This window comes from Mustela lutreola, chromosome 9, assembly GCF_030435805.1.
Source record: "Mustela lutreola isolate mMusLut2 chromosome 9, mMusLut2.pri, whole genome shotgun sequence".
NCBI lineage: Eukaryota > Metazoa > Chordata > Mammalia > Carnivora > Mustelidae > Mustela > Mustela lutreola.
This window is the reverse complement of record NC_081298.1, coordinates 18,096,736-18,119,239: the sequence shown is the minus strand read 5'-3', so window position 1 is coordinate 18,119,239 and position 22,504 is coordinate 18,096,736. Positions and strand designations below refer to the sequence as shown.

General features: G+C 46.0%; 1 protein-coding gene across 5 annotated transcripts in view; it reads right to left on the bottom strand.

Annotated features, from left to right (window-relative positions):
* Nucleotides 1-22,504, bottom strand: part of CHD6 (chromodomain helicase DNA binding protein 6) — a 190,497-nt gene that overhangs the window by 16,336 nt on the left and 151,657 nt on the right. For all 5 annotated transcript variants that reach the window (XM_059133142.1, XM_059133143.1, XM_059133139.1 and 2 more), the window contains 6 exons: nt 20,440-20,569; nt 18,575-18,635; nt 6,815-6,875; nt 5,908-6,124; nt 4,279-4,487; nt 1,405-3,003 (listed from right to left, as the gene is read on the bottom strand). In XM_059133142.1, the coding sequence (XP_058989125.1) occupies nt 1,405-3,003; nt 4,279-4,487; nt 5,908-6,124; nt 6,815-6,875; nt 18,575-18,635; nt 20,440-20,569 (2,277 nt within the window). The remainder of the gene's footprint in view (nt 1-1,404; nt 3,004-4,278; nt 4,488-5,907; nt 6,125-6,814; nt 6,876-18,574; nt 18,636-20,439; nt 20,570-22,504) is intronic.

Sequence of the window (22,504 nt, the reverse complement as noted above, 5' to 3'; positions counted from 1 at the left end):
AAGCATTCGGAAAAGCACTGGTGCAAGGGGGCCCACCCATGGGTGTGTGTGCCGCTCACCGAAGATGCAGCAGACGGCATTGGTAGATGCTTCTCCTCTAACCCATACTCTCCCAAACTCTGTACTCAGTTCACTGCCTCGATTTCCACGGACTATTTGGTGATTTCCCCCACAACAAGGTTAAAAGAACAATGTGCGTTTTATAATCTAACACATGGCAGTGATCCTCTGTGGCCTAGGCTGAGGGCAGACAAGGTCAGAGACGGCTCCCCTACCCCCCGCCCTGTGTCAGCTGGGGCAACAAATCGGTCAAATTCCTTTCAGTAGCCTCTCTTCATTATCCTAGCTAGTGTGTAAATTTTAACTTGAGTTTGGAACCCGTCTCAAGGGAGTCACTAATCACAAGGACTAGACCAAGGGTAAGCTTACCAAAAAAAGGAAAGTTAGATCATGCAGGGGAGCTTGCCTGAGCTCCCCTCCCTTTCCTTCTGTGATATAAAAGTCACTGCTGCAGAAGGAGATGGCTGTCTCTCTTAATCCCTGAATACCAGTCCCGGCATCAGGCCAGATGTGAACAGGGATTTTTTTTTTTTTTTTTTTGACAGTAATAAGGATAAACAGAATGATCTTTCTTCACTATAATATGCCCTCTTGGGCCCAAAGTAGTAAAAACAACAGTAAAAAAAGTTAAAAACCATTTCTTGTTGCTCAGAATCTCTAATCAATGTATTTAAATCCTCCAAGGCACAGAAATATCTGAGTCATTTAGACTCTTAAATTTAAAAAGTCCTCTTAACTTAAAGCCTTATTTAAGACTTCCCTATTTAAAAAGCTCAAATCTATCTGTATTTTTGTTGAGTTACTTGTAATTGTTATTTTTATCCCTGTTATTAAAATGAATCTAAACCAAATGCACCAATATCCAATCACAAGGTTTGGATAATGATATGAATAAACAGCACTATCTTTGCTCACCTAAATGAGATTACGTTTACTCGTATTTTTGTGGAGTTCCTGAAAAATTAACTCTCCCTCTAGAAAACTGTAGGTTCTTGATGTTCCTAAGCTTTTCTACTTTAACCAGCTGGAAGGTCCTCACCTGGTGGAAGAACAAGTTCCTTCCCCTCCGAGCGGCATCTAGTGTCTACCACGGAGAAAGCAGCTTGTAAGCCCCTCCCAAGTTACATGGCTGATGCAACAAAGGTGCTACCACTGTTCACAATCCTCCTCAGTGTTCTAGAATGATCAGTGTTAAGCTACTTTGTCTCACCTTCAGACAAGGCCTGGTCTTAGACCGCAGGGAACGTGTACAGGTGTGACTCAGAAGCCGCACATCTCCCCACCCCGCACCCCGCCACGTGAGGACCGGCTCACCAAAAATACCACAGCCCTCACCGACTGTACCTTGAGTGTGGCCGTTCCCTTCTCTGTCATAATCATCTTTGCTCTCAAAATCCGCGTCTTCAGACTTGAGCTCACTGGCTTCTGGATACACAGCGAAAGCTTTCTTCCCCTCTGCACTGTCTTTCCAAGGCTCGCTCAACAGCTCGTGCTTCCCCTGGGCGGGCTCTGCGGGAGGAGCGGGGGGCTCAGCCTCCACTGGGATGCTACTGGTTTTGCTTTTGTACGCGTCTGCGTTATAACCCTTGGGTTTCTCCACTTCAAACTCCTCGTTCTCGAGGCCACGCGTCCACCTCCCCGTGTGCTTGCAGGGACACTGACAGGCTGCTTGAGGAAGCGCCCCCCGCGGTCCAGGATTCTGGCTGACGGCCTCCAGGGTTCCTCTCTTGGCCTCCTCCACGTGGAAGCCTCGGCTCTTCTCCCTCAGGATGTGGGCTGTGGGATGGATGTGGGCTGTGGGACCGGCCAGACGCACCACCTCGGGCCGTCCCCTCAGGCCTGCCGCCGCGCCCGCCTTGGCCTCTTCCTTCTCCTCCTCCTCCTCCTCTTCCTCATCGCTGTGGTTCTGACTCAAAACCAATTTGCTTTCTAAACTTTTGTTTTCTAATAAATCAATTAATTGCTGATCTGATGACAGGCTTCTTCTGGAGTCACAGACACTAAGATTGCACATGTCTACAAACCCACTTTCATTTCCTTGATCCAAGGAAGGGGAAGCTAAGCACTTGGCTTCCAGCCGCCTGATGCTTTCAGGTCTCTGCGCTGTCTCACTGCACAAGTCCCCTTCCCTGGAAAGAGAGAGCAACAGATGTTTTCCATTTTTGATGTTCATCTGAGCTACTCCTGCTTCTAAGCTGCTCAGAAAGGAGGGGCCCGCAGGTAGTTCTGCCTCTCGGCCACCAGGCTGGCAGTTCCCGTCCTCGCCTGCTGAGAGGGCCAGCGCATCCTTTCTGGGTTCTGTCCTGGTAGTGGGGCTCTCCTGGAAAGAGCCTGGCTCCCGACTCAGGGCCTTCTTACCATACATCATGCCCTCCAAGCACTCGGGCAGCAGACTTTCGTCGTGGGTGACGGACATGACATCCTGAACTTTAGAAATAAAGTTTTCACAAGTCATGTCAGATAAACTGACCCCAGGTGGAGTGGAGTGACCATCTCTACCTTCTATTTTCACGAGGTTCTCAGGCTCACTTTCAAGGGGCTCTGAAGTCCTGCTCATCTGAGTGTACGTGAGAGATTCGTATAGTTTAGAGTTGGTCTGGTAAAGGCAACAGAGACTTTCTGGGGCCTGGGTGTCCGTTCTCTTGTGCTGGGCGTAGTTCCTGTAGGCGTCCAGGAAGGACAGCTGGGGGTCGGTCATGATGTAATAGTCAGTGCGGTTCAGGCCGTGTTTGGCGGTGCCGACGAGCAGGTCTCGGTCGTGCTTCCCGCACTCCCACCAGACCGGGAGGTAGAGGCTGGGCCTGCAGAGCTGGAGGCGCTCGTGCAGCTGTGGACACCTCAACACCTGCTCGCGGACCTTCCGCAGCAGCTCGATGCGGTACAGAGTCCTCGCGGCCCGCTCCTCAGTGATGGGCTCCACGTAGATGCTGGGATCTGGGGGACCTGGAAAGGCCAACACAGAGCCTATCACTGAAGGCAGCCCCAGGACACCCGCCACCCACCTGAGCCCCCGTGTCTCTGGTCTAAGTGCTTTCCTCCCTGGCATACAGTCTTTGGTGTGTGTGCCCCTGACACCATGAAAAGCTACGAGAAGGGAAGGTTTCTATGAAACTAGGACAGACCCAGTGAGGGTGAGGGAGGAGCACGAGAACTCTGGTTCTAGAAGATAAGCTCTCGTTTAGTAGGCATGTACTCTGTGCCCAAGTACTGTACACACGTCACTGAGTTCTCACGGCAATGCTAGGCTGTAGCATCATTGCCCCCGTCTGAAGGATGAGGAAGGAAGCTCAGATATGCTCCAGGTGCCAGAACCAGGATTTGAGGCCAGGTCTTGTCAGTGGGGCTGTAAAGCCCAGGTCCTTACAATCTATCCAGCTCCCTGGTTTTAATGAAAACACCCTAACCACGTCACACGGGGCATGCTGCTGTCAGCCCAGGACCCACACGGGCTGGACTCCAGGCTTGTTTTAGCTCTTCACAGCAATCAGATGGGCCGTATCTAGTTCACCTACAGGCGCGAGGCGGGAGAGGGACGAGGAGGAAGCGGCTGCATCCCCGCCAGGAAGCAATTTCTCAGAAGGCGTCTCTCCCGGCTGGAGCATGTGGAAAGACAGCCATTTACTTTCCGTAGCTACAAGTCAATACACGGGAAACGAGTTCAAGTTCTTACAATATAATGTACAGCAGAAGCGAAGTTCACCAGAGTCAATCTCTTGAGACTTAACAATACGCTGGAGAAGGTAATTAACACTAGCCTCTCAATACTTCTGTGCAGTGTTAACCTCAATTTCTTTTTTTTTTTTTTAAGATTTTATTTTTATTTATTTATTTATTTGACAGGCAGAGATCACAAGCAGGCAGAGAGGTAGGTAGGGAGAGGGGGAAGCAGGCTCCCTGCTGAGCAGAGAGCCGGATGCAGAGCTCGATCCCAGGACCCTGGGATCATGACCTGAGCGGAAGGCAGAGGCTTTAACCCACTGAGCCACCCAGGCGCCCCGTTAACCTCAATTTCAATTTCTGTTGAGATGGCATCGTTTTGGGAGAGAGATTTCATTTTATGAGAGTGGACCCAAAGAGCAGTTCACGAATTTGTGAAAACTCACTTGTCTTTCCCTGAATTCTTCAGGCAGATTCTACTCCTAGAACCGAGCCTACCTGAAGTGATTCTGTACCCTGTCCCTGTCTCATCGGGGACCCACGGACGGAGAGCATTCTCACCGCCATCCTTCCACGTGGGCAGACGACACACGTTCCGGCACATAGCCACAAAACTATAGAAGTAGTGCTCCAGGCTCTCATCCGACTTCTTGTCCAAACGGGAAATGATGCGGAACTGTGTCCAGTCAAAAGTTTTCTTTTCTTGATCATAAACGACGCCGAAGGAGGACACCGCTCTGTAGAAGTCTGCTTGCTCTCTCCTAGTCCACCTTGGGATTTAACCAGAAAGGGAGAGTGAGCTGCTTTCCCTTAAGGAAAAAAAAAAAAGCCAACAACTACTTACTTAATGAGAGCCTACTAGGAGAGTCCGCGGACTCAAGAAAGCAGCTAGGCCTGGTTTGCCTACTTTATACTTTATTTAAGTTAAGTTGGGGTGAGAGGCTTATAATGAAAACAGCCCGTATCCTACCACCACTTTCAAATCTCAACTTTTTCTCCCAGTATTCATCTATGTTTAAGTCACGTGTGCAGACTTGTGATCTCTTCATTTATTAATTTTAGAGACTACCTAGTTTGTTTCCACTGATGGGAGAAGAAGGTCTTAAAATACTATGTATGTATGACAACACAGAATCCTGGAGGGACCTGAAATTCACCCCCTTTCTCTTCCCGATGAAGAGACCGGTCCAGAGAAGGGAAGCAACTCCCTGAGCCACACAACTCTCCCCACCCTAGTTCATGTTGGCTTTGTTTTGGTTTTATGTAGGCAGGTAGCCTGTATCTGGGACGCTAAGGTTCTCCAGCCTCTACATTCTTCACGGTTGAGATAATGACAGGAAGTGGCTGGATTATTATCCCCTACCCACAGTCTTCATGAGGGACTCCTGGGCACGGTACTCTCCATCCCCAGAGCGAGTCAGGCCAGGAATGTGGGGTGAGGGGCTCGGTGGAGGAGTGAGAAGCAGGGAAGACGGGCTCGAGTTCTTCTCTTTGGAGTTGTGAAAGACAGTATTTTCCCTGAATTACCAAATTTCATAAAGTCAGAAGGTGGTTTTACTTTTTTTTTTGTTTTTGTTTTTGGTATTCTTTTAATTCACTAGATGGTACATCAGAAGGGTGGATAGACAGACTCTAAGAACTACAGCTTTGTTGATTTTTCTTGGTGGCATCACTCCTAGCTTGTGCTGGTCTTCTGTAGCCATTTTTGGTGTGACTCTCAGATGGGCAAGTAATTCCTGATAATTCATCTCCTCGTTCTGGGCTGGCATTTTATAGTACTTTCTGCTCTCACAGGCTTGATAAGGACTGGTAGCTACAATATGGCAGCTTCAACGCACGCTATTTACTTGGCTGCTAAAACAACGTGATGTGATATATATGCTAGTTTTAAACCACATTTCCAGGGATTGCGGTCCAACTTAAGGAAGAGGGTCAAGTTGGAAAATCATTAAAGTCTGGGGATTGTGAACAAAGGTTTTCCTAGATCTCATCAACTCCCCAGCCAACTCCCTAGACCTCGTCAACTCCTCAGCCAACACCATCACTGGAGGCTGGACTGAATTAGTTCTGGAGACCACCTAAGTTCAAGATGAGCACACTGAACATGTTTGGTCTTTAGCTCTATCAGCATCCCCTGGTCACCTTTACTCATCGGCAGCTCTGTATGCCCTTTCGGCTCTTGACTTTTACCTCTTTTGAGCTTCCTTGTTGATGAGATCCATTTCTGAGGTTCTCCTGAACATCTCTTCCTGGACCCAGTATCCTTGGTTAACTGGTCCCAGAATTTCTGGTCGACAGAGTTCTTTGCGGTTACAGCGCTGGTACACGGTGACCAGACGTCGGAGGCGAGCCGTGAGAGCAGATGAAACTGGCCAGGGTGATTTGTCTGGGTCGGAGCCATCCTGGGCTTCAAACATCAGTGAGGATATTAGTATTTACAAACGGAACCAAAACAAAGGCGGCTATTTTGTTGTTTTGTTTAAATAAAGCCACAGCTGACTCAAGGACCAGATCAACCCGCTCAGAAGCCCGGCAGGGCCGGAAGGGCTGCGACTCTGCTCTAGAAACAGCTTTCGCTGTGGCTGGCTCGGTCATCTCTCGCATACGGATGTGTCCGTCCACAGGCCAGAACTGATCCAAGGATCTTGCTCTAAGGCATGGGAACAAGCAGACCCTCTATGGCCTTCTCCATAATAGAACTACGGGCTTTTGTGTAACTGAGTCTTCCAACTGCAGAACATTTTATTGAGTTCAAATTCAGAAAAAAACAAAACGAGAGAACAAACCCTCTCTAACATTTCTCTCCCTAAATTAATTAAATAAATAATAAATCAATAAAACCACAATTCCTCCTTCTCTCTCTGACTCCATCCTGACCTCAGATACCACAGATCTCACTTCTGAACTTTAAGAACGGTGGTGGGAGCTGGCCAGAGCTACATTAAAGCTCTGTGTGGGACTCCAGGAGAGTCTGATGAAGGTCAACTTGGCTTTAAAAAGCCTCCTTAAAAAAGCCTATTTTTACTACATGTAAACCCCAAGATAACTACAAACCGCGACCTTACTTTTCTTTGCCTTCAGAGGGACGTGGTCTCACCTGCCCGGCTGTCCTCCTTCTTTTCGCCAAAAATGCCATCGCCTCCATCACTGGAACTCTCCTAAGGGGTAAAGGAAGCCACGCCATCAGCAAAAGCTGCAGCCCAGGACAAACTAGCTCAGACAGCCCTCATAGAGCAGGAGTTCTTTCCTGCCCACAAACACCTCAAAGACCTCAATCGTCCCCGGTCAATAAAGCTTCCTTGTGCAGTTTTAAAAGAACCAGAAAGCAGTTTATTTCAAATGAGCATTTTTAACTGGGACTGTACGAATGATTCTGTAATGATTCTGTCTACAGAAAATCCGCTGAAAGAACGATGAGCTGGCGTGCTCTCCCCGGCAATTGCATTTTACAAGCACGACTTTAGCTGTGAATTTAAATATTTGCATTACAAGCATCTCTTGCAATTTAATACTGCCACTTCACAAAGGTGGTGCCTGCATTCTGGTTTCTTTTTTTTTTTCCTTTGCTGTGGAAAAGTATCATGTTCATGTTCATTACGGTTAGCTTACTTCACAGCAACAGATGCTCTTGTCCTAAAACGTGACTGCTCCAGACATGAGTCCTGATGGTGCAAAACCCCCAGGAATTTAAAATTAAAATCACAACTGAGGCTCCAAGTGAATCTGGAGTAATTCTGCAGGCATGAGCTTATCCAAGCTGGAGTGTTTGTCAAACTAGCTCTAATGGATCCCTTTACAAACCCTTTCTTGGTCTCAGAAGGGAACTCTGAAAGTTCTTTATGTATGGTGTGTGGGGGAGTTTGGGGATGGGAGAAGAGAGAGTGCTATTTTTCAACTGGACCCCATTTTTAACATGAAAACTTACTGTCTTTTGACCTGAATGATGAAAGAGAGTAACCCCAGGATTTGAGACTCTGGCCTTGTTAGGGAGGGTCATATCAGAGTAAGGGTCAGGAATCTGTGTGGCCTCTAGAGTCTTTGTATGTCCCTCAAGCTACGAAGAGTTTTTACACCTTTGAAGGGAAGAAGAAAAAGAACGGGAAGGGAGAAGAAGAAAATGGGCACACGGGAGAGGCAGAGAATGTGCAACAGACTGAGTGTGGCTCCCACGCCTAGGATACTCACTACCGGGTCCTTTACCGGAAATGTCCGCGGCCTCCTGGACGAGTGCACACAGCACAGACCAGGAATCTAGGCTCGGTAGGAACGGACTGACACCTGTGATTGGAAACAGTAAAAATTCTATCCGTTGTCCTACGTCCCTAATACCACGGAAGAGGCTGAAAAGAGAAAACTGAAAAGGCAGAGAGGAGCAGGGGCGCATTTTCTGTTACAAAATAACATGGAGAACACGTGAAACCCTTTACGTGGCTCATCTCCTTTAGTTCTCAGAAGTGCTTCACGAGGTAGAAACTACGACTCTCCTCCTCTTACAGATGCAGAAAACAAGCCCTAGAAAGGTTCAGTAACTTGCCCAAGGTCACACAGCTGGGTTTCACACACAGTAGTCTGATGACAACCACTCCAACCATCCAAAAAAAAAGGGAAAGCGAGAGTCTGGGTTGAAGGTCTGTTCTGGAGGGCGAACGTACTTAGAGCTGGAGGACATCACTTCAAACTCTCTCGCTTGGCCCACACGGCTTCTGGCCATCTAAGTGGAGAGAGGGTGGCCTCAGGCTCATGTGCTGTACCGTTCTGGAGTGGTACTTAAATATGCTACCTCGTCCTTTCCCGCTTCTTGGGCGGGTACAAAACAAGCAAAACACTACCAACCATGTCCTGGATCCTTTCCTGCCACAGAGCACATGTCTGAGTATCCTCACAGAACCCGCAAAGATCCTCTGAATGCTCTCATTTATAATTATAGATGCTTCCAGACGGAGGAACGTCCTACAGCCTACAAAACATGGGAGTGAGGCGCCAGAGCCACCATGCTCCTTATTACGTCAACGGGTGGCTAACTTGGGCTTCCCCAAACCCCAGATCTGCACGAGGGCTCCCAGCTTGGGGTGAGGCAGACACGCAGGCCGTGCACATTTCCCTTTGGGTCCCGCTCGTGGCTTCTGCAGGTGCACAGTTAGGAACATGCATGGCCTCAGGCGGACTCTCGAATAAGGCAAGACTGTGGGATCGGCCAGTGCCTGTCCCTGTACTCTGCCCTCTACTGGAGGCACTTCCTCCCTCTGGAAATGACAGCACGGAGACCACCTGGCCCAGCAGCAGCCCGAGTGGGAAAGCCGTCACAACTTCAGCTAACGGCCGCGGCAGAGTGAGCGTGGTCTGTGCGGCTGCCGTGGTGGGCGGGGTCACAGGGAACCCCCGGGCAAGTCCTGCGTCTGAAGGACACAGGCTAGCGTTGAGCGTTTCAACGTGTGCTCTCTCAGACCGTGGATCGATCTGAATTTAGTATTCATTTTCGAGGACGTGTGAATCTGTCATTTCAGCATGAAGGGTCCAGACTGCTGACCGCAAGAACCGCAAAATAAAGGCAACTGGAAAGGCAACAACAGCAAACAACACAAAGGAAACGGGTCACACCATGTGTTGCGTGTCCCCATCTGGAGCGTGCGTGGGATTGGATTTGGGTCTGCAGTCTGAGGGTTCCCAGCCCCTTGGCCTTGGGCACGCTGTTTCAGTCTCTCCAGCTCGTTTCTTCATTTGCAAAGTGGAGGCAGTAATACTTTACAGGGTGACTGTGGGGCACAAATGAGTCGATCACGTCCCATGTCGAACCAAATGCTGGCCCAAAGCAAACGCCTCCCGAGTGGTGGTGGGGGCTATAAGATGCTGATCAACAGTCCCCACTACCAGACAGAACCTCCCTGGTCCTGTCTTTCACCTGCGCTGTGTGCTGTGAGGCTGGCTGGAGGACGCAGGCAGCAGCAGCCACGGAGGTCTCCTGGGACCCGGGTCAGAGAGTCTCCAGACACTATGGTACTTCTGACGCAGTTTCCCTTCATTCATTATTCTATTTAGACAGGAGGACACTGGAATGGGGAGGATGATCATTCTCACCCAAGATCATACATAGTTAATTAAGTGGTGAAGGTGGAATTGAAACCCTGAAGATCTGACTTCATAGGCTGAGCTCTAACCACTGGGCAGGACTGCTCTGGCCAGTGGAAGCAACAGGGGGCGGAATCCAGAGCAGTGTTCATGAACTAAGTCCAAACACGTCACTTCTCCACTGAGGGCAGTGACATGCACGGACTCCTAGTTACTGAGAACAGAAGGTCCAGTCTTCCTTGTTTGTGGCCGGCCCGTTCGGGCCTGGCTGCCTGCCCTATTTGGCCTTGACGTGGATGGAGGCGGTGGCAGCAGCAAAGACCCCGTGGGACCTGCAGACCCGGGGAATGTCTCCCGAGTTCTAACAAAACCCTAGGATCAACACAACAGGCAAGGAGCTGTCCTCTTACACTGAGCAAACGAGTGTCTCGAGTGCTAGGAACTGCCCTGGATCCAAGGGCTGTACCAGTGGGAAAAATGGAACCTTTGTCCTTCCGGGGCCCATAGTCTGGAGGTCATGAGAGATATGCTGGAGAATACTGGCCATGCTGTGTGATCAGTGCTCCTAAACACAGTGGGAAAATAAGACAGAGTCATCAACTCTACCAGACCCAAATCAAATAGGGGGAAAGACGTACACGAGGCTTTTGAGCTCCCTACTGAGGGACACAAAGAGGAGGTGGCCAGAAGTTAAGAGCTCTATGAGAGGCAACAGGATAAACAGAGGCAGAATTAAAAGGATCCCACTGTGGCTTCCATTTCACAGGACAACATATCCAGCATTCTACTCTTGCATAAACTTCATGTGGAAAGTAGATGCACACCAAATGTCATTAAAGTGATTCAAGGATTTTAACAGGGCAAGAGGGCAGGGTACAGAAAAACACTGAGGAGGAGAGACACAGCTCTCGTGCCCTCTAGCCAGTAGGACTTCTTTTTTTGAAGCTGATGAAAACTATTTCAGCTTCCTGCTCTCACTAGAACGGGATAAGAGTAATGCCTAACTGGAGGGGAAGCACGCTGTTAGCTGGGAAGTACTTCACACTCAGACATTGCTACCGAGTGCAAAGAACCCTCAATGTCTGAACTTGGAAGAACAGAGTAATTATTACTTCCTAACTGACTTCTTCTTACGTTGGGATTTAGACCATTTTAGGCATTAAGTTTCTCAAGAGAGTTTTTCTGAGCTCACTCTGGCTCTGACTTCTTCCTCCAGCGACAGACCTTCTGTGTCAGAAGTGGGCACAGCTGCAGAGCGAAGACAAGACACCTCATTAGAAGATGTGACTGTATCAGTGGGCTGCTCCTTGTCACCGTTTTAGTGAAAAGAGCTGTTACTCTCCCTATATCATACCGTGTTTGATAAAGAGAGATTCTGTTTACAGTTCGAAGCTCTAGACCATTCCAAACACAAGTAAACTTTCAGCCTAACCACTGCAGAAAGTCTGTGCATATTCACGACTCCAGATGCGTGGGCAATCTGTAACTGTATACCAGTCAAGTTCTATTGGTATTAAAGCAGGGAGAGCGTGGGGGAAACGGAATAATAAACTAGATCTCAAATGTCCCTTCTAACTCTGACATCCTGATTCTCTGACCCTCTGACATCTTAAGAGGGCTGTATCTATAGTGTGCTCTGGAAGGCGCCGGAACAGCGAGGGTCTGGAGACAACACAATACAAAGAAAGCAGAGAACTAGGGGCACTTCACCTGAAGAGACATTAAAAACACGAAGGTTAGTAGTTAGCTGGCCTCAGGAATTTAAAATCCTGGGGCACCTGGGTGGCTCAGTGGGTTAAGCCTCTGCCTTCATCTCAGGTCATGATCTTGGGGTCCTGGGATCAAGCCCCGCATAGGGCTCTCTGCTCAGTGGGGAGCCTGCTTCCCCCCGCCCTCTCTGCCTGCCTCTCTGCCTACTTATGATTTCTGTCAAATAAATAAATAATTAAAAAAATTTAAAATCCTATCAGAGAGGAAAGAAAGAACAGTTTTGTTCTTTGCAGCACCAGGAGAAAACTAACAGAATGCAGGGAACGAACTAGGAGCCAGATTTCTGGGACGGTATAAGGAAGTCTCCTTGGAAGCCAGTTTTTTCTCTTTCTTCTTCCTATGGACTCTGGGAAATTACCTAAACCTACCTGGAATGACCTGAAGGCAAGGCTGCGGAGGGGACAGAACATTCAGAAACCACTTACACACATGTTAGGGCTCCTTGTGATACTGGGATTGTGCCAATCTATTAACTGTACCCTGTGCCCATGTGTATTTAATTCAGAGGAATTCCCCTAGTTCTAGACAATACAGGCTCTTTGGGCAGCTTTAGCCCTGCCTGATGATCTGCCTGTGAACAGAACTGGGAGAAGGAGACACCCAGCCAGTGTATTTGGGGTTGGGGCAGGAGGTATGGGAAGGGAGGGAAGCAGGGGTGGGAGAGCAGACTGCGTTCAGACGTTGACTCTCCCTCTACATCAGAGGTGAGCTTAATCTATTTATAATCTGTCCACCTCAGAATCTGGCAGAAGCCGTGCCCCATTCTATCTGCTTCTGATTATATTCTATAGCCCAGGTTTTAGGGTTTCAGAAGCAAAATAAACAATACAGGTGTTAATTTTAAAAAGGAATAAAATGTAGTTCTAGAGAAGTTTAACCCTACTGTAAGGAAACGAGTTATTTTACAATTCTGTCATAAGGCATTCGGTGCCCAGATGTCTCCACAATCAAAGACGGATCAGCTCAGTGTATAAGCCTGACTGTGAACATCTTTCAGAGCCCGGCTGGCGGTGGCAGCCTTTCCACAGAAGCGGTAGGTATGGCAGCTGAAATACTTTCTGCTTTCTTGGCTATGAAAACAATACCTGATTAGGGAACACGAGACGAGGATATCCAGAAAATATCTAGTCTGAACTCTATCCCCTGGTAGCTGTACGAATTTGGCAAAGTTCTTTAAAGCTCCTGGGCCTAAGTGACCGCAGCCCTCCAAGGGGGGCAGTAACATTGGAAGTGCTTATGTCCTCAGACGAGGTAAGGACTGATGGCAACAAATGGAGAAAGTATTTTGGAAAAAGTGAATTTCCATGAAGTATAAGGCATTACTTGCATTTCTCTGGTACTTGAATTGCTTCTACAGAAAAACACATCCTAAATTCCAGACAAAAGGAGTAACAGGAGAAGCCAGGGACCGGAATAGCAGAACCTGGATTTCAACTGCTGACATCAGAAACCAACTTCCTTTAGGTCAGGGTCAGAAGTTTCATGCTGATCTGCTTCAATCCACTGCTTCTCAGACCAAGGGGAGATATGGAAACAAAACTTTGAACAATAATTATTTCCTACTTTGGGGAAGTGATGTCATTGTTACTGTTACAGGAATTAAAGCTGATGGAAGCCAAAGTAAATACCACACATTCTCCCAACTTAGAACCAAAAGAAAAGAACTGGTAACTTCTGGGTGGTGGTGAAGAGAAGATCTGAGATTATCCTGGCAATGCACTCAGTTGGGGACAACTGTACAGTAACCTCTGGGATTCAGAATCCATGAAATCCTACCAGATTCATCTGCTCTCTAACTCAAAGCCAGGGAACACGTGTGGTCAAACAGTGCTGGGGCCCTGGTAAGGTCTCAATCTGCTTATGGAAAGCCCCAGAAACTCATTTGTAAAATGCAATGCAGACTTCTGGGAAAATGCACGTATCCCTATTGCTCACTCTAAGCCCTCTTAAAACCCGGGACATTATATATGAAACAAACGTAAGAGAACTCTGAAAGGTGAGAGAAAGCAAACCAGCTAGGGACTTTGGGACCCAGAGAATGACACAGTGGTGAGTTTCATGATTTTCTTTTTGAACTTTTATTACTAGATTTGGGAAGAAAGAAGCTGGCTACCTAGAAATGCCAAAGGGTACAGACAAAACAACACAAAACTTTTGTTGAGACAAAGGCATGTTAGGAGTACACAAAATGTTAAGGCAATACCTGCTACCTCCTAGCCCAAGAACACAAAAATACTGGCTCAACATACCCATGGCCAAACACATCCGAAGGCCAAGTGGAGAATCTAGACCTCCACCTTCACTAGGCTGCAACAGAACACCCCAATACTCCTGCTGGGGTGGTGTTAAAAAGCCAAGTAGGGAGCTGGGACTTTCATCGCTGAGAAGGAGTAATGAGGTCCCCATCCCCATCCACAGTGTTAGCAAAGACCACGGGCAGAGGTGAACTTGCATTCTGGTGTAGCAATAATGAAAAATATCCCCCTCAGTTTTCATTGGGGGCTGGCTGGAAATGTGAACCTCTACTCCTACCTGGCAGCAACAAGGCAGCATCCATCCCCTACCCCCGACTCCCCTGCAAGACAGGAGTCAGAAGTAGTCAGCTAAAACAGAAGTTTTAGTAAGATCCCAAGTTTTACAATACCAAAATATCCAGATTTTAGCAAAAAATCTTATCATTTCATACCAAGAAATAGGAAGATCTCAAACTGAATGAAAAAGGACAATAAATGCTACCACTGAAATGACAGAAATCTTAGAATTTGACGTAAGAATTTAAAGCAGTCGGGGCGCCTGTGTGGCTCAGTGGGTTAAAGCCTCAGCCTTTGGGCTCAGGTCATGATCCCAGCGTCCTGGGATCGAGCCCCACATCAGGCTCCCTGCTTAGCAGGGAGCCTGCTCCCTCTCTCCACCCCCGCCTCCGCCTGCCTCTCTGCCTACTTGTGATCTCTGACTGTCAAATAAATAAATAAAATCTTTAAAAAGAAACCTAATAATTAAAAAAAAAAAAAAAAGAATTTTAAACCAGTCATCAAATGAGCAATTCTGAACATGCATGCCACAAATGAAAAAAATCTCTGCAAAGAAACAAAAATCTAAAGAAGAACCAAAAAGAAATTTTAGATTTGAAAAATACAATAACCAAACTCTAAAAAACAAAACAAAACAACAACGACGGACAATCTCCACAGCAGAATGCAGGAGAAAAAGAAAAATTAGGGAACTCAAAGACAGAAAACCATAAAGTACCTGATCTAAAAAAAAGAAAAATAGATTAAAAAAAAAAAGAGCATTAGGGGCCTGTGGGATTGTAACAAAAAAATTAAAAAAAAAAAAAGAAGACTTATTTATTTGAGGGAGAGAGAGACAGACTGAGAACATGAGCGCGCACACAGAGAGAGAGGGAGAAGCAGATTCCCCACTGAACAGGGAGCCTGACATGGGGCTCTCGCTAAAGGCAGATGCCCACCTGACTGAGCCACCAGGCTCCTGAGATCAGTGAAATTAAAAGAGAAGACAAAGAGCTGAAATAAAGAGCTGATTATTGAAGAAGATAACGTAGACAAATCTCTAGTAAGACAGATAAAGAAAAAAGGGAGAAGACACAAATTTCCAGCATCAGGAAGGAAACAGGGAACAGCACTATAATTCAAAAGGATAAAAGAATACAATAAACATCATGCAGATTTGACAACTTGAATGAAATAAATCAAATTCCTTAAAAAACATTAATGATTATAACTTACTCAATATAAAATAGAGTAGGAGTCATAATTTTAAAACTCCCTCAAAAAGGAATCTCCAGGATGGTTTCATGGGAGGATGCTACTAAATATTAAAAGAAAATTAATACCAATTCTAGACAACCTCTATCAAAAAACAGTTGGAGGCAACACCCAATTCATTTATAAAGTTAACATTAAACTGGTACCAAAAGCAGACAAGGATAGTACTGAAAGACAACTACAGACCAATATTCCTCATGAATATAGATGCAAAAATCCTTAACAAAATATTAGCAAATAGAATTTAACAATAAGAAAATAAAACAATTTAACATTAAGAATCATACACCATGACTGAATGACATTTATCTCAGTTTATCCAGGGATGCAAAGCTGATTCAATATTTGAAAATCAGTCAATGTAATCTACCACAGTAAAAGCTAAATAAGAAAAATCACACGATCATATTAATCAGTGCAAAAAATTTATCTGACAAAATTCAACATCTACTCATGATAAAAATTCTCAGAAAACTAGGGATACAAGGAAATGCCTCATTTTCAATAAAGACAACCTTCAAAAAACCTAGACCTAGCGTTATATTTAATGATGAAAGACTGAGTATCCTCCTCCTTAGTATCAGGAACAAGGTCAAGAACCTCTGCTCTCAGCATTCACTCAACACAGTCCCAGAAGCTTCAGACAACGCAATATGGCAAGAAAGAGAAATGTAAAGCATATATGTCAGAAAAGAAGAAATAACACTACCCTTGTATATGCAGATGACAGGATTGCTGACATAGAAAATCACAAAATACCTTAAATTGAAATAGTGCTGATCAAGTTTGCAGGATACAAGATAAACATAAATACCCCATTTACAATCACACCAAAGGAAATGAAATACTTAGATGTAAATCTACAAACATGTACAGAAATTGTTCTCTGTAAAACTATAAAAGAGTGGTGAGAGAAATCAAGAGCTTGAAATCAATGGGGAGATATATAGTAAGATTCCATATAGTAAAGGTCAATTCTGAAAGGGATATATGGGTTTAATGCAATTCCTAGCAAGATTCCGGCAAGAACTTCAGTAGATACAGATAAGAGTATTCTAAAATTTGTATGAAAAGGCAAAAGAATAAGAAAAGCCAAAACAATTTTGGAAAAGAAGTGGGAAGAATCAGTCTATCCAATTTTAAGATTTCCGATATAGCTACAATTGATACTACATGCTACTGGCCGAGGGGCAGACAAATGCAACAATGGAGCAGAACAGAGAAGCCTGAAATCCATCCACACAAATCTGCTCAACTGATACTTCGACAAAGGTGTAAAAGCAATGTAATGCAGGAAAGATAGTTTTTTGTTTTGTTTTTTTAAAAGATAGCTCTTTAAAACCAATGGTTCTAGAGCGACCGGCCAGCAACAGGTTAAAAAAAAGAACCTGAATCTAATGCTCTCCATTTACATGAAAACTAACTTAATATGGACCCCAGAATTACATGTTAAACCTAAGGAACTTTTAGTAGAAAGCAAAGAAGAAAACCTTTGAGATCCACAGAAAGGCAGAATTCTTACACTTAAAACCAAAAGCATGACCCATAAAAAGAGAAATTGGTAAGTTGGACTTCCTCAAAATTAAAAACTGTTACTCTGTGAAAGACAATGTAAACAGGATAAAAAGACAAACTATGGATAGAAGAAAGTACTCGGCAACCACATGTCTGACAAAAGCCTGGTATGCGGATTACATAAAGAGCTCTCAAATACCAACAGGAAAACACAGAAACAAACAATGCAATTAGAAAATGGGCAAAAGACACGATGAAACATTTCACTGAAGAGGCTTACAGATGGCAATTAAACCTATAAAAAGACATTAAACATCATCAGTTATTAGGGAAATGTAAATTAAAACAACCAGATATCACTATACACCTATTAGAATGGCTCAATTACAATGATGACAACTCCAAAAGCCAACAAAAGATGAGGAGAAAGTGGACCAACCACTCCTGCGGGGCTGGAGGCAATGGGAAGGGATATGGCCATGCTGGAAACAGCCTGGCAGTTTATCTTATTTTATTTAATTTTTCAAAATTTTATTTGTTTATTTGACAGAAATCACAAGTAGGCAGAGAGGCAGGCAGAGAGAGAGGGGAAAGCAAACTCCCTGCCGAGCAGAGAGCCAGGACCCTGGGATCATGACCTGAGCTGAAGGCAGAGGCTTTAACCCACTGGGCCACCCAGGCGCCCCAACTTGGCAGTTTAAAAAAACAGCTAAACATGCAGTAACCATATCATCCAGAAACTGTACTTATGGACATTTATCCCACAGAAACGGGAATGCGTGGTCATGGAAAATCTGTGTGCAGATGCTTCTAAAGGTATTTCTAACAGTCAGAAACTGGAGACAATGCAGACCCCTGCACTCGGACATCCAGACCACGGACTGCTACACAGCAATGAAGAGGAGGGCAGTACTGTTACAGAAACCAGCCTGCAGGAGTCACAGGGGATTATGATGAGGGACAAAAGCTAACCCCCTAGGGCCCTTATTGTTATGATTCCATTTAATAATATATATTCTTAAATTCTTAGTACATATCTTAAGAAATAATCTTAAAGTAACGAATTATAGAAACGGAGAACAGGTTAGTGGTCACCACCAATTACAAAGGGAAAAAGGCAGGAGGGAAGGGGATGTGGCCATTAAGGGCAGCACGAAGGATCTCTGTGGTCACAGAAACGTCCTGTTCTTGACTCTAACAATGTCAGCATCCTGGCTGTGATGCTGGACTACGGTTTGGCAAGATGTTCCCATGGGGGAACCTAGATAAAAGGGACACGGGAGGGCGCCTGGGTGGCTCATTGGGTTAAAGTCTCTGCCTTCAGCTCAGGTCATGATCCTAGGGTCCTGGGATCGAGCCCCGCATCGGGCTCTCTGCTCTGTGGGGAGCCTGCTTCCTCCTTTCTCTCTGCCTGCCTCTCTGCCTACTTGTGATCTCTGTCAAATGAATAAATAAAATCTTAAAAAAAAAAAAAAAAAAAAAAGGGACACGGGATCACCCTGTATTATATCTTACAGCGCATCTAAAATCTATAGTTGTATCAAAATCAACTAGATTAAAAGTCAATGCAGTCTGTATGTTGATGATTTCTGTACTAAAATGCTGGGCAGAATGGAATGCAGTTGCAGCACTGCAACCAAGCTCCCCAAGCCCGCTGCCGAGACGAGGACGCATCCCGACCCTGAACACCACGTGGATAATAACACAGCAGCGGGACTCACCGGTTGCTTCTGCGGGCTGTCTGACTTGTCTTCAGTGTTGTCTTCTTTATCCATGTTGCCTCTGAATGAAAGTAAAATAAAAAGCATCATGTACCACCCAGGAGCTATTCTGCAACCAGAAAACCAAGAAAACCCCCCTGGATCACTGACTGAAAGGAAAATTAGTGGATCCCTTTGCCCACAGGCCTCAAAATCTTGGTTTCTACCAGTGTTGTAACTGCTACGGGCAAGGACCCCCACTCAGTTGAAACTACAGCGTGAGACGATCTACTCAGACACACGGGTGTCCTGCCCTCAGGTGCTCTGTGCCTGACAAGGGCATGAAGCAGGCCAGCTTCTTCCGGCAGCCTACCACCTGGCTGCTGTCTACTGCAAGTTCAGAGGCCAGCTGTCTGACAGTGATACTGTCACTAACAAGGTCACGACTGCCCATCGAGAGTTATCTGAACATGGGCCTTAAATAAGAGAAGAGACTCCAGAGACTGAAGCCTGTGCAAATCTAGCGAGTCCAGAAGCACTCCCAACCCTCTTCCCCCACAGCGGGGTGAAGCTTCAGGCAGAATCCCTTATGTGGTGGCAGCCATTTCCTCAGGAGGGAGCGGAGCTGCTCCTGCTAGGAAGGAAGGACATTTTGCCCTCTCAGCAGCAGACACCTACCTCGAGCTCAGCTGTCTCAAGTCTTCTGTCTTATGAGCTTAATCACAGCTGATGCCCGATCTTACATGGACTTTGAAGTGTTCCTGTCTCAAAGATTCTCATCGATGCTGCTCCTGCTCAGGAGGCAGGAGAATCTCACCTACCCTAACTATCTCTCGGACGCCCGACAAAAATGTAAGCTTTCTGCCACATTCAGGTACCTCACCCATGAAGCATTTCCCCCCGCATCTATGATCAGTGTCACCGCTCACTTGGGCTTCTGTTAACATCTCTCCAAATGAGTCTATTATCTGCACAGAGGAAATTTCTCTTTGGAGCAGAGAATGTTCTAGTAGCTAAAGTGTTCATCATGGGTTAAGGACAGATGGAAAATCCATTTCACCCTTTTCTTGGCCTTAGCAAGTGGTCAGGAGCTCCTGGCAGTGCAGGTCCCCCTGGCTGGGCCTGGCCACAGCCCTAGGCAATGCAAAGCAGTATCTGCTACTTTTGGGGAGAAGATCAGTTCAAAGCTTACCAAACACAAGCTAAGAGATAACATAAAATGTTTCCCTGTAAGTATATATATATATATTTACACACACACACACACACACGTATGTGTGGGTATATGCAAGTGCATATGTATAGGTGCACCGCAGTTTATGGCCGTTTATTTAGCTTTCCAACAAATTTACACATTTGGAGGCTATGCCAACAGTAAGTAAAACTCAGTCAAAGGAGATGCTTCTATGCTTTTTTGTACACAACCCATAAATAAGGCCTAGATGCCACAGCCATGAAGCAGTGGCTCCTAAATTCACCGTACACATGAACAATGCATTCTGAAATGCTGCCAGGATTTCATCTGAGGAATTTCAAGGTCACGAAGACTGTACTCGCAGTACCTCTTAGCTTTTTGCCAGGTATGAGAGGTCTGAATTCTTCCTCAAGAATCCTCTGACCAGACAAGAGATGAATAGGGTAGGATGTGGACAGCTTGAGGAACCCAGGAAGAAAAGAACTAGTATTTGTTTCAAAATGCTTAGAAGTCAAAGAAAAGGTCTGAGATGTAACAGGATCTAGCGAATGCAGCAGTCCTGGAAAGTGGTTCCAGCATGGCAAGATTTAAGGGACATGCTGGACTGTGAGAAGAGACTATGAGAATGCTGGATATCCAAAGAAGAGGTCAGAGAGTCACGGCATAACATGTCACATCACGGATGGCTCACCTTTCAGGAATGTCTGAGGTCCCATCCGTAACACCCTGTTCTGCAGAAAGGGACTTCTCATCTGGCATCCCAACTTTCTCCAGGAAGCAAAGGGCTGGGTCTGCTCGCATGGCATTGTACCTCTCATACCCTGATCGGGGGTAACGAGAAATGTTAGAAGTCACCAACTCTCCCCTGGGCCCTGCACAATCATGGTTTCCCTTATTGAGTGAAAAATAAAACAATCAGAAACATTATTTAAGATTAACTGAATCCTGTAAGATTTCCTATCAGAAGAAGATCCCTGAGCTAAAGTAGATACCTATGAGTAAGTGTTTGACCAAAAACAAAAGCTGACGTAAATGTTCTGTGTCCATGAAGAGACACAAGGTACAGATGTAATGCTCACTTGTTTACTTCTTTTGGACAGCAAAGGGGACCAGTGAAGTTGGTTTTGCAACTTCTTCTCTTAACCCCGAACTCTGGACACACTGTTACCTCCTGATGGACTTGTTTTCTGACAGTCTGATTTTCTCTCATGTCTTAGAAACAGAAACTGAACCAAGTGACGGATACAGGGGATAAAATACAAGGAGGCCTATGGTGCTTGTTAATCAGATTAAAAGTGATTTATTGCCTCCATATTCACCAACTCAGTATGAAATCCTAATCCACTGGCCAGGGCTTTGGAATTACCTCTCACCACATCCCCAAAGTCAAACAGAGAATGAGCATATTTCACTCAGAAGAGACCCCTGAAAGGGAGCCAAAACAATGAAATAACATCACTTTTACTTTGATAATCCCAGGCATGAGAATTTTTGTGTTTTTTTTTTTTTTTTTAAATGAATGGAATCTGAGACAGGATCTGGTCACAGAAAAGATCCAAATCTATTGTTGTAGCAAACTATCTTGAGGGAAACACTTTCGAGATGGTCAAAACCCTTTCTGCATCGCTCCCAGGAAACAAGGTTCATTTCCAGCTCTGCAGCACGTACAGAGAGGGCCCATCGCAGGTGACGGAGAACCCGCATGGGTGCTAATAACAGACTCGGGTTTACTTTGCCGGGTGTGTGGCCTCCATGCTGGCTTCTGTTCCCTCATCCCTATGGCTGGAGTTCTGTCCTCCACCCTGCAGGCAGCACCTGGTTCTCCAACGAGCCGCAGGTACTTCACCTTTTAATCCAAAGTGACTCTTCTGCCATCTCAACGACAGGTGCTGCCCGCATGAGGCATATGGCAGAAGAAACTGTGAGGCCTTATGTTCTTTATTTGCTGTTCCTTAGGACGATTACTGGATTATTGTCAGTCTCTCTCATGAGACTGTGGGCTCCTTAGGGAAAGAATCTGGCCCTGTTTTCTCAGCATTACACATTCTGTATCTAGTGCGGGGCCTAACACCACACACGCACAACGGAAGATCGAAGGAGGTCAGTTTTGCCTAGATTTTCTCCAATAATCATTGTAAAAGAGCCATCTGCACCCTCTCCCTCGTGTTCTACCACAGTTCGTGGCAAAACAGGAATGTTCTCAATGCTCCTGCTCCCCTGAGGAAAGTCCTGCTATCTCCACCTGCTGCTCCCCATGAAAAGAGGGGTGCTTCCTCTGAAGGGTGAGAGGCTGAAAGTTTTCGCTGCCAGCCTTTACACCCGAGGGAGGCTCACTGTCCGGGTGTCCTGCCCTCAGGTGCTCTGTGCTTGACAAGGGCATAAAGCAGGCCAGGTTCTTTCGGAAGCCTACCACCTGGCTGCAGTGCACTCTGCACTCTTTCTCTTATCTTGTGTCGGTCTGAAGACCAGACAAGATTCAGCATTCCTATTTCTCACTGAGCTAAGAAGCTGGAGGCAAGGAAGAGTCACTGATTCAGTGTCCTAGAAAACCCCAACAACTGCCCTGCGAGTTGCAGGCCCTCTAAGAACAATGCCAATGAACAGAGAGTAGGTGACAGCCTTTGAGGGGTATGGGCTGCACGTCTCTTCAGTCTAGAAGCTCCTTTCTAAGAATGTCAACAGAAATGCTAAACTTCGTATCCTAATACAAACTGTGTAAATCCAGGTTGCCTTAGAGGGCACAGAGAGCTACCGAG